Below are 12,751 nucleotides of genomic sequence, written 5' to 3'. Positions count from 1 at the left end.
TGTTGTTTTTGTTCGCTACAGTCGAATAGAGAGAAGATACAGTCTGCGTTTCTAAACAACAACAAAATAACTACACCAAACATAGGCCTCTGATCGGCGCTTCTTCAGCGACTGATCTCGACCAGCTATATCTTTACCTGCTAGGAAAATTTGAAGGGGATGCTGCTGCGGAAAGAAACACTATTTTTCAGTCGGTCCTCGCGTATTTTTTTTCGGTTCGGTGGGTGTTCTGAAACTGCGACGAGTTTTTTAATACAACAAGCCTCCCAGCAAAGCGGACGAATACAACCGAGCCCGACTCGATACACTTCGTGCTGAAACTGATGAAATTACAGGGACTCATTTTCTGAAATAGATAAAACAACAATATTATTCCCTGAGTCTGTCACAGCATAATTTTCAACCAAGGAGCCGTCATTTGTATTTCTACAAAAGTGTTATTATTGGTGAGTTTGTATTATTTAACAACATTTTTATTTTACACCAAACACGCAGTGCAAACGTAATGTGAAGTTTACTGCTGAGGTATTTACAGACTTTCCTTTTTAGGTAAAGATACAATAAAATCTAGCTTCCCCTAGAGACAGAATGAGGAAATTCTAAACATCATAACTACTGTGACACAGTAGGGACGCACAAATGTAGACCAGAAAGAATTACGCATTAAGCATACAGTAAAGTTAGTTTATCAATGTGAAATCGAATGGAGTTCTGCAGTACAGTTCAAAAGTTAACAGAAAAAAACAAGTTATTTTTCCTTTGTTAAAAATGTAAGCTGTACCACAGTGTTGACAAGTAGTAATTTGTGCTTGAACATGTAACGTTGTTGATAATAATAGCATTATTATTATTATTATAATTATTATTATTATTATTATTATTATTATTATTATTTAGTCTTTTAGCAGACGCTTTCATCCAAAGCGACTTAGACGTGGGGATGAAACTGGTGCTGCAGTCACATTGGATCTCGTTTTTATGTCTCGTCCACACAGAAGTTTGTAGAACAGAATACACAATTACTGTAGCGTTATTTGTTACCTGTACAAAAGTATGTTATTATGTTCACTAAATTATGTTCACTAAATAGCCTTACTACACTAATGTTTGCCATCCTTTGAACAGCAGTATTTGCCATATTTTGTTTCAGCACCATTGTTTACATTTAACAAACACCCCCTTGCCGTCCAAAACGTAATTATCTTGGCAAGTTTTTTTTTTTTTTTTTTTTTTTTTTAAATAAAATTGCCAATAAATTGTTGTGCCTATCCGCATTACAGCTTGTGGGGAATGGGGAAATCATTTGTTTTTGCCCCTTCAGTCATAACCTCTTTCCAGGATTTTTAATAGAATTTTAAATTATATTTCCTGGATTAACCTATACAGACATTGGTATTGTAAGTGAGCTCTTTTGAGGAGATAAGGGGTTTGTCTCAGAGGGGCCAAGACCTTAGCCTGTGTAAGCCTTTGAAAACTTGCTTTCTGAATTCTGTAACCTCCTTTAGAAATAGCAAGGAAATTGACTGGCTGGCTTTTTTCTGCAGGGAAACACTTCCTAGCAAAGCAAGAAATGGTTTGTACCCTTAATATTACCACAATATCTTTGCATGGTATTTTGCAGTTTTATCATGCGTTTCCCATGGCTGTACTATGCATTTACATTAGTTTGCCATGTTTGAAATACTGCATGCTTTACCTCACTCTTCTGTGCTTTCACTGTGCTATGTTACACTTTGCTATGCTTTTACTATGTTAACTTTTTATAAGGGTAAATAATGTATAATTTAAGGACAGATTGAAATACTCTATTCATTAAAAAAAAAAAAGAATACTGGGTAACATAATCATACTGAAAAATTCAATTTGTATACCTCGCGCAGTAACCCATCTGTTTCAGACTGGTTCACAGAATTAATTTCCTAAATGTTAGCATTAAACAGGTTTAAAATTTTAACTTATTGGGAATGTTTTGTAACCAATCAGAAAAGCCATTATGAGAAGCCAGTTCTCTCATCCCTTTTTATAAACTACTGCAAATATAGTAAGTGCACAACAATTATTTGTCTGACTTTTAATTGTAAAAACTCAAAATAAATGTTGATTGTGAACTATATAGGCCCTACACATTATTTTGCATGCTTCCAGTTGTATTAGAAGGCTTTTGTGAAGTGTCTAGCCTTTTTGCTTCTTGCTTTTGAACATGTCTTCTCAATGCATTGATTATTACCTGTCCGATATTCCATTAAGAAATCGGTTGCTACTCTAATGACTGATTACAAATGTACACAGTTGGCCCAGTCCAGAGTTACAGCTGAAGGTAGTTACTGTAAGAGGTAAGAGTAATATTTTTCTTCTCACTTCCTTCCCTCTGTTTTGGCTTGCATAGAGGCAGGAAGTGTTGTAATAGATAGTATGAGTGTCTGTGGCTTTTGTAGGCGGTGATGTTGTTGATAGTGCAGGTCTGTGTTAGCACTGGAGGCTCGACTGTGCTGTTTGCTGCTGCAGTGGGCAGGAATTTGGAGAACACGGTGGGGTGGGGTGGGGTGGGGTGGAGGGGCAGCATTTCTTCAAATTTGGTTACTCAAGTCCAGCTGGTGCCTTACAGATTTCAACATGTCTTTCCTGCAGTTTCCTGCACACTTCAATCCACCCCCAAGGCACTGTCATTGAGTATACAGTATTCCTTTGAATTCAAGACACACTTTTTAAACCGATTTTTTCCTTCTCAAAAATGGCCTGCGTCTTCAATTCAAGTATAGTGATGCGTGTATTAAAATCACTAACAAAAGACATGACTGCCCGAGTACACAAACAGGAATGTGGCTGACAGCCCAAGAAAAGATGAAAAAAATATTACTGCCCGTTCTTGAAGGAATGTGGTGTTCCCCTTGAGACTAAACTATTTTATTATAGTAGAACCTGACATTGATGTGATGCAGTCATCAGAAATGTTATTGTATCTGATAGTTTGCATCAGATGACTTGTATCAGATGGAAATGAGGTCAGTTAGCTACTGTTTCTTATTTAATTTGTTTACATTTATATGATTTATTAACCTAATACAGTACCTATAAGCTAAAGTACATTACTAACAGAAATACAAAAACGTCTTGCAATGCTGTTGTATCATAAAATTATATGTAAAACTGTAATAATAGGTTGTGAGGGCCTTACTTTGCCCCACTGAATTAACTATAAAGCAAAGAATGTTACATAGTAGTTAAAGTAATACATGTTTTCTTGTGTGTAATTCAGGGAGTTGCAGCACAAAAGTAGACAACACTTACTTATTTTTTTAAATCCCACCATTGTAGTGTCTTCACAATAAACAAAGTGACAAAAGACACATTTTCATAAAGTAATAGCATTACTGGCCAATAGCAGCTATCAGAAACACTATGAGGAATTGGAATGCAAGCAGCATGAACTGTGCTGCATGAAAGCTGGATAGCAATGCCGGTTTAAGATAAAGGTTCATTTAAGAGAGGAATTGCTGGAGGGCTGCTATGGCCGCACAATCCTGCTGGTGGCGTGATTTGAGAAAAGTTGGTATAGGTGGCCCACTTGTGTGTAGCAGCTCTGACTTCATGTCTAGTGGATATCAGATTGTATTTACAGCCCCCTTTGTGATCAACGGTATACTGTATTGGGTATAAAAACAGCTTGCTGTTCTTTTTCAGCAGAGTTTGATCAGACAAGATCACAGTCTTAGATCGTACTGTGTTGTCATTTTAAAGCGCACTACGTGTTTTCATCTCTGCCTGCATGTGGGGGTCACATCCACTCTGCGTACTTGAACCCTCCTCACATTTCATTCTCCTTACATTTTCATTAAAGTAGACTTTCTTGAGTTTTGTTCTGGGTTACAGTTCCTGGTCTTTTTAGTGCAATAATTCACATTCAGTTCATCAGTGTTGACAGAAAATTGTAGGTCTCTATTTTACTATGAGTTTACTGCTACAAACCAGACACGATGTGACAAGCGAAACTGTGAAGCAGTGTCCAAATTGACCGTTGAAAAAAATACCCAGAGCTTTATGACAAAGATCATCTCAATTATGAAGATACAGATTTGAAAATTACTCTATGAATTAATGATGTTGATAGGACAAAATAATCTATACGAGTATTAGTGTAATGAGGGCTAGAGTAGAAAGAAAAGTCTCTGGCCTGGGAGTGAACATGTCTCCAAATCTCTTAAATTAGACAGATTTTGTCAATGGGGAAGCACAAGTGGATGATCTATCTAGAATTGGATCTAAACAAAAATTAAAATCTCCCCCCTATCATTAACAAGCCCCCACAATCCGAAACTCAGAAACAGGTCTTGAACAAATACATGATCATCACAACTGGGGGTATAATCAGTAAGCAGTGTCCAGGATTCTGAATACAGTGTACCCTGAATCAAAATGTATCTACCTGAAGGGTCAACAAGTGATTTAGTAATGCAAAAAGGTATATTTGTATTAATTAATATCGCTTCCCCTCTGGCTTTTGTATTAAAGGAGGAAGCATATACATGTCCCACCCATTCTCTATTATTTTAAGATATGCAAGTACCCTCTTCCTCTTCACAGGGCTATTCAGTCCTTTCACATTCCAAGTAACCCAATTTACCTGATTAGACATACTGACCAGCAATAACCAAAACCTGATCTATAATGAGTGGAAACCCCAGGGAAATAATAATACCAGTGCCTCTCCAAGTTTCCTGTGCAAAAGTAATGTAGCTCGGTAGTGAACATCTCTCATAAAAGAATAATAAAAAAATAAAAAATAACTTTTATCCCCTCTCCCCAGCTGAATATGTACCAGTCTTGATCATATTTTTGTCAAAGCAATATTTTATAGATTTATTGATCTGGCAGTTTTCCAATCTGTCACATGGCCTCTGTCGCTTCAGGTGTGTATGATCAAGGCGCTGTGAAAGTATCTTGTCGCCCAATGAAAAATCACATCAAGTCTGGTGTGTGGCGGCCAGTTCTTAATTTTATGATTTGTAAGTCAGATAGTGAAATAAACAGGGAGCGGTGTGCTAAAAAATGAGAACCAAACCTACTGTTAGTACTAGTCCCATTGCCCTTGAGAGCAGCTACAGTGTCAGGTTAATGTGCAGAATACGCTACCCTTACTGAATTACTCTAGAATCTCATTAAGAAACCAAGTGGTTAGAACAAATACTTGTGCTAAATATTTAAATATTCTAACAAACGCTGCTTGAAATGTATTGCAAAAATGTTTATATTTGTTCATATAACAGAATTGATAAATGACTGTATCAAAAAGATGTCATGCAAAGGAAACCAGTGCATCAGTGAGGTCTGAATATACATCAATGTCTCAGAGTGAGTGAGTGTGTGTGTGTGTGTGTGTGTGTGTGTGTGTGTGTGTCGCTCTCTTTTTATGTGTCTCTGATCTGCTGAGCCTACCTGCCCTGCTGTAACCCAGAGCTTGAGCTGACAGTGTTATTCCTGGCTGGTCTGTGATCCAGCGGGCTTGTGTGTGCTGCCAAAAGCTTGTTTACAGAAAGAGTACTCCATTACAGGAGCGATCAGGTGCTGGGGCAGGGGAACAACATGGTCATCATCAAGGAGACTGTCTAACCCAAATCAAAATCTCTTTCACTGTTGTGTAGACTACAGAAAATATGAATGACAACTGATTAGACAATTAGTTTCTACCAAACTGAATAATAAAAAATAAAAAAGTACATAGTGCTAACAAAATATTCTCAGTAATTCTTTTTATTGCCAATTATGACGGTACATAAGGTTTACTGGAATTGCTTTGTTAGCTCTGTGTACTTTTAAAGTGATAATGAAAGAAGTATTGCAGATCGTTTTTTCCAGTGCAAGCATGTTACTGTACTGTAGTTACAAGCACTACTCACTCTGTTTTACACTAAAAACACTACAAAAGAAAGAAACTTTGTTTTTGTATGTATGGCAGGCAAACATTTTGACAGAGTTATTGGTATAAACACAAGGTTGCCTGTTTTATTTCTGATTGATTGAGACTCAAGTCACGGCTCACAGGCATTCAAACCTGAGCACTCTGGTATTTGTGTATTGGATGGCAAAAACAAATGCATGAATAGTCAACATGATCGATGCAATGAAGTGTTCTCAGTGCACTGATTTATTGTCGATTTTTATTACCGGTCCGATATTCCAGGAAATTGTCTGCCGATTGTACCAATAAATTAGGCTATTTTCCCTTTTTGAAAAACAAAGGTACATTGGTATATTCAGTTGGATAAATGGAGTTGTTGATGCTTGACTTTTAATCTTGGAATTATCTATATCTCTGCACCCGTTCATTATTGACTCCTTCTAAAACCAGGAATGGATCAAAGTGTTCTGCAATGAGGTCATCTTTCCGTCCCTGAAGTGTCTCTCCCACTGTCTTGCAGTGAAGAAGTGCTGAGTGATCCCATCCAAACATGAAACTCCTGGAGAACTCGAGCTTTGAAGCCATCAACTACCAGCTGTGCATTGAGACTGGAGACTCGAACATCATCGGCAGGTGAGCTCAGCACATCACAATGAACATGTTTACATGTTCACTGCAAAACATGAAATGATGCTTTTCCCATCATTTGCAGTCTACACATTAGTAAGTACAAATCAATGTCAATTTTAATATATAATATATAAGCATATAATAACCATACAAGTATCTAATAACCACTCTTTACCTGTAATTATTAATTAGGCTATACCTTTGTTTCATCTGAATGATAATAAGTCGCCCTGGATAATATAAAAATATATACTGTATTAGAATTACAAAAAAGTCACTTGTTACCCGTTTTTCTAACTAATCAACTGTTCTCTTTCACAAATCCACAATTTAGATAGTGTGACCTTTCTGTATCTCACGCAGCTGAACACAGCCTGGGATAAGAAGGGAGAGGCTCTTTTCAGTGTGGAGGGCGAGAGGGCCCCACTCTTGCACTGTGATTGGTGGAGAGCAGTTGATCTGTCTGTCCCATGTGACCTTGTTGCTGGGTACAGATAGAGGGGAGGGAGGAGCAATGGAGTAGTGATCAGGGGGGGTGTGGTGATGGTATGGGGTGGTCTGTCTGAAACCACAAGCAGAGGCTTGTGTAGAAGTGATCTGGAGTCAGAAAGATCAAAACAAGTCGGGTCAGCAGTATGATCTGCCCAGTTTGAAAATTAATTCCAGCAAATATAAAACATAGTGTTTAATTCTGTGTTAATGTAGCAATAAAGAAAAATAAACCTTTAATACTTTTAAAAGCACATTCAAATAAATAATTATCTCACCCACGTGTTATCTGCAACTTTGGTGCTGTTATTTTTAAAGAAAATAGTTTGGGACTATTGACATACTGTATTATAGTATAAGTAACTACAGCATTCTTAAAATAATTGACTAGTATAACTGGGTCATTGAAAAATGAAAACTTCAAATAGAAGTATGATGTGGTATGTTATTATTAATTTCCAGCTGGAGTATGAACTGTGAATGTAGTGTCTGATGGTATTGGACATGCTGAGTTAATGTGGCCCTGGCTAGTTGTGTATGTGTGGGTGTGATTCTGTGCCGGTCCTGATCTGCTCTGTCGCTGTGTCTCCTCAGGATCGAGAGCTACTCCTGTAAGATGGCAGGGGATGACAAGCACATGTTCAAGCAGTTTTGTCAGGATGGTCAGCCCCACGTCCTGGAGGCCCTGTCCCCCCCTCAGACCAGCGCGGTCAGCCCCAGCAGGTGAGTCAGAGATGGGTCAGGCAGGTTGGCTGTGTGTCTTATGTTGTTGCAGCTGAAATATGCAGTAGAAGAATGCAGCACCCCACTTACTCTTTTTCCTGTACGGGCTCCTTTTCCAAATAGAGATGAACAAATATTTTATAAAAGTTTATTATTAGTAAACTAACATGTTTAAAGGTAGCAGCCTTAGTGTTGAGAGAGAGAGAGAGAGTGTGAGTGTGAGTGTGTGTGCGCAGTGCTACCCTGTAACCCTGCTCTCCCTCTGTCTCTCTCTCTTCAGATTGAGTAAGAGCGGTGAGGATGCAGAGAGCCCGCTGAGTGATAAGTGCTGCAGGAAGACTCTGTTCTATCTGATCGCCACACTCAATGAGTCCTTCAGACCAGACTACGACTTCAGCACGGCCAAGAGCCACGAGTTCAGCCGAGAGCCCAGCCTCAACTGGGTGAGACTAGCATTGCCGGACAGGGCTCCTTGCTTTCACACGTACAGCATTTCCATGCTTTCACACGACAGATTCAAATAAAATCTGGTATGGGCACTGTGCATTAGTTAATGTGTTGCAAAGGGTGTCTTAAAGAGATGTCATCTAATGCAATTCTGTGTGCAAAAATTTCTGTTATGAAAATAGACGCCCTACACACACACACACACACACACACACACACCTATTAACTTCTTATACATCACAAAAACAAATATGATACTCTTACAAAAAACTATCATGTGTCTGTCACAAGACGGATTGTCGCAAGACAATTTTGGCAAAAAAAGAAAGAAAAAATGGCTAAGATTGGGGAGTGGAGAATTGTTTTGTCTGATTTTATAATGTCTCCCCAGGTGGTGAATGCAGTGAACAGCAGCCTGTTCTCGGCAGTGGGGGAGGAGTTTAACAACCTGAAGCCTGAGCTATGGAATGCTCTGGACCAGGAGATCTGCCTGCAGGAGTGTGACATCTACAGGTCAGACCGGGAACTGCAAGACTTTCAATTACTATAACAGCGGTTCTCAAACTGCAGGGTTTTTTTTTATTTATATATATATATATATATATATATATATATATATATATATATAATTTTTTTTTTTTATTATTATTTTTTTAAAATGTATTTATTTATTTTAATTACAGCGCACATCTTAACCTAGGCTATACCGTATAACGGGCGGATACTTTATTTGGGCTTTAGTGGCTATTTTGATTGGATCGCCAATAAAACTTCAGAGGGTTGCATACAGTATTCGTAGCGATCCCGCCCTCTGTCAGACTGGTATATTTGCTTGAAAACATTAAAAGCTGACCGGACATTTCCATTATTGAATTTAAAAAATGTGGAATTGGTGATGCGATCAGAAACCCAGAGGCAGCAATACTACAGTACTGCTACAGTAGTAGGACTGTTCTTTTTTGTTAAGCATTTTTATGTTTTTTTTTTTTTAGAAGGGTTTAAGTAAGTTACAGCCAAAATTGTTTGTGTCAGACTTGTTGAAAGTCTGTAACAAAATGGTTGATTGTTATTGTTGATTCGTTGTAGATATGATTAGAAATAGTAAGTAAAAATATAGTGAGAGTCAATTAGAAGTCCCCACAAATATAGGAATGCAAACCTATGTACGTGTGTGTGTGTGTGTGTGTGTGTGTGTGTGTGTATATGTTGTGTTGTGTGGGGGGCGGGGGGGGCACCAAGTACCACAGACAAAAGGAAGGGGGGCGTGGCCCAAAAACTTTGAGAACCGCTGTACTATAAAACCCCTTTTGTTAGTGTACCTTTTATTTTTGCGAAGCCCATGTGCCTATTTGAGCAGTTAGCCAGTATTTTATGTATTTATTTTATCTCCAGCTATAACCCTGATCTGGACTCTGACCCCTTTGGAGAAGATGGCAGCCTCTGGTCCTTCAACTATTTCTTCTACAACAAGAAGCTGAAAAGAATTGTCTTCTTCACCTGCCGCTCAGTTAGGTGAGAGGAGAGAACTAGAGGGCTAGGGAAAGTGCTGGGCATCAGTGTGGAAAGCAGTGGGTTTGAGTAGCTCAGTGGTTAGTGATGGGATGCAGTGTTGAAGGCAGTGGGTTTGAGAAAGTGGTGGGATGCACTGGTGAGTTGCTCAGTAGTTAGAGAAAGCGCCAGGCTGCAGTGTAGAAGGCAGTTGGTTTGAGTAGCTCAGTGGTTAGAGAAAGCGCCAGGCTGCAGTGTGGAAGGCAGTAGGTTTGAGTTGCTTGGTGGTTGGAGAAAGCGCCGGGCTGCAGTGTGGAAGGCAGTGGGTTTGAGTAGCTCAGTGGTTAGAGAAAGCGCTGGGCTGCAGTGTGGAAGGCAGTGGGTTTGAGTTGTTCAGTAGAAAGAGAAAAGTTGAGGAAAGGTCAGGAAAGAGAATGAAGAGTGACTGGCTTGTTCACTAACTCCGTGTGAGGTTGAGTCGCTCGCTGACTGGCTTATTCACTCAGTGAGTTTTGTATTTTTCAGTTTCATGAGCGGGTGTGGTCGGGACAGCCTTGGAAACGAGTTGGACATGGAGCTGGAGGACGAGATGGATGAAGAGACAGACAACTTTGAGGAGGACAGGTGCGTCTCACTTCATCAACACAAATACACGGGTACCGCTGTACATGGAGTTCAAATTCAACTGATGTGATCGTTAAGAGCTCAATCGGAGCTAGCACCTGTGAAACAAGATTGCACACACTTTGTATACTTTTAATGTTAAAGGTAAAAAAAAAAGTATCTTCTACAGGTGCCTTCAAAACACTTAACTTTACCATGCTCTTATAATTACTTGTATACAGAATTCTCCCCTAGTTCATGGTTTGCTCTCCCGCAGCATCCCAGGAAGGTCTTTGTGGGTCCATTTTTTTTCTGTGTGAATGGTGTATTGGTTTCTTATAGTTTTACCTTAAAGTTTGCTGTATGGTCATTTTTATTTAATTTAAATAATAGCAGTGCTGGAACAAACATGGGTTTTTCATGTTCAAATTGTTCATATTGTTCAAATTAAATAATGTATCCTATATTACAGTAAAACCCCATTAAATATTAAATTACCTGTTCAAGAAGGGAGAGGAACAAGAATAAAAGGAGTATTGCTTTTTTTCAGACCTCATTTATGCATTGGTTTCCTTTGCATAATATATTTTTGGTACCATATACATTCTATACACGAACCACATTTGAAGAAATGTTTGTTTAAAATTTGTCCCAGCACTTTATTGTAGTGTTTCTTTTTAATTGAATTTTAACACTGCAAACAGTGCCATTTGGTGGGTTAACATGTGAACCATGATTCTAATATGCATACTCTAAAAAGAACATTCTGTGATGGTGTATTCTTTATTTCCTGTGCAGTTTCCATCAGGCGGTGTGTGTCTAGCGAGATGGAGTTACCCCCCCCATCTCTGAGGGAGTGAGACCCTTTCCACAGCAGAGCAGCTCATCAGCAGAATCTTACCATCTCTCTCCCTCTCTATCTTCATCTCAATTGTACAGCATTCTCGCTTGCTTGCCAGGACACATTGGTTTGTTTTATAGCCTTCCTCCCAGCAATAACTCTGAAATGGGAGACCAGTTTCTATATGGGACTTTAATCCAGCTCAGCATTTTGGATTTACTGGCAGCTATGACAAGGAGCCGGCAGCATTCAGTGATTTTAAAGGACTCCTTTTGCTTTCTGCTAAACCAGATAAAAGAGACTTCTTCTTCTTTATATTTCCTGGTCTCTACAGAGTGGCACTGCACTGAGATACTGTTTTATTGTTTTTTGTAATGTTTTAGATCCAGGTCTGATTGTAAGCTAGGAGAGGCTGCTGTGAAATGCACAAGAAGAACTGAACAGCAGCCTTTCAGGCCTGGCAGGTTTTAGATTAAAACAATCACTGCAGGCTTAAAGTGAGTGTAGCTAACAAAAGCATTCCATTCATCTTGCCTGCTTTGAACTTCCTTTCATTTCAAATGTGCATTTTTGAAAGAAATGCGTGTTATAGCAAACAAGTATTTTCATTTAATAAAAACACCAATACTACATTAGGTTAAAGAAAGTTATCTGTTTCTGTGCCTTATTTTCAGGAAATCTGTTGCACTTCTTGGGTCATTTCACCTCAGCAGTGATGTTATTGGCTAAAAGCATGTCCGTCAAAAGGGAAAACAGCTGGTTGGTTAATGACCTCAAAGAAGCCATTGAAAGGGTGGGGGTAATTTTACACTTCAGGTGAAATTACCAAGCAAGTGCAACACTAACTGAAAGCATGGCTTGCAAACATTTCTTTAATCAAGTGTAGTACCAGATATTATTTAAATAAGAACATGTCCTGTAACTTTCTAACTGTACACTTAAGACCTGTGTAGCTAAGGAAGTGCATGGCAGGTGAGATCTATGGAATTATTTGAACTAAATCACTTTAATTTGCCCTCCTAATATTTGATGGTAATGGTGAAAGTGTTGGTTACAGTTTTGTTTGTATTCCCATTTATTATATGGTTTAGATACTTAGACTCCTGTTGCCCTGCAGTTTCAACCATCGCAGCTCAGAGACAGACCTAGAAATACTTCAAACTGCTATTTATTTATTGCATTTATACAGCGCTTTTTATACAGAAGTATCACAAAGCACTGTATGACAGTGCAGCTTCTTGCTGTAGAAATGAACGGAATGTTTTTCAGTGTTTCAGCCTGGGCTGCGTTTGTTCTGTTTTTTCTACATTTTTTCAAATGCATATGTGAGGAATGATTCCTGATAAAATGGGGAACTGGTGAAATAGAAGATGCTCTTCATTGAGTAAGCAGCAGTGTGTGTAAATTTTAAACAAGCAGCATTTGGGCAAGTACAGTATATTATAATAACCTCCTTTTTAACGTTTGAATACCGCATAACATTTGTGTTCGTCTGTCTTTTTAGAACAGAGTTTTCTGCTTTGATTTTGTTTTGTTTTTTGTAATCTTATAGGCAGTTCTGTTTTGTCCTCTTTTTAATCTGCTTTGTTCACCTACTGATGGTACATGAATGAATAAAATCTGATTTAATGTAA

General features: G+C 38.6%; 1 protein-coding gene across 6 annotated transcripts in view; it reads left to right on the top strand.

Annotated features, from left to right (window-relative positions):
* Positions 1 to 12,751, top strand: part of LOC117399640 (repressor of RNA polymerase III transcription MAF1 homolog) — a 14,572-nt gene extending 1,821 nt beyond the window's left edge. For 2 of the 6 annotated variants that reach the window (XM_033998943.3, XM_059023024.1), the window contains exons 2-8: positions 6,417 to 6,529; positions 7,610 to 7,738; positions 8,019 to 8,181; positions 8,577 to 8,698; positions 9,578 to 9,697; positions 10,199 to 10,297; positions 11,075 to 12,751. In XM_033998943.3, coding sequence (XP_033854834.1) covers positions 6,447 to 6,529; positions 7,610 to 7,738; positions 8,019 to 8,181; positions 8,577 to 8,698; positions 9,578 to 9,697; positions 10,199 to 10,297; positions 11,075 to 11,099 — 741 coding nt within the window. In that variant the 5' untranslated portion in view covers positions 6,417 to 6,446 and the 3' untranslated portion in view covers positions 11,100 to 12,751. Of the gene's footprint in view, positions 1 to 3; positions 447 to 1,505; positions 1,574 to 6,346; positions 6,530 to 7,609; positions 7,739 to 8,018; positions 8,182 to 8,576; positions 8,699 to 9,577; positions 9,698 to 10,198; positions 10,298 to 11,074 lie in introns of those variants that run through there. The other 4 variants (XM_033998940.3, XM_033998941.3, XM_033998939.3 and 1 more) reach the window with 4 other exon arrangements.

Source organism: Acipenser ruthenus, chromosome 4 (assembly GCF_902713425.1).
Source record: "Acipenser ruthenus chromosome 4, fAciRut3.2 maternal haplotype, whole genome shotgun sequence".
Lineage (NCBI taxonomy): Eukaryota > Metazoa > Chordata > Actinopteri > Acipenseriformes > Acipenseridae > Acipenser > Acipenser ruthenus.
This window is presented reverse-complemented; position numbering and strand designations above follow the sequence as displayed.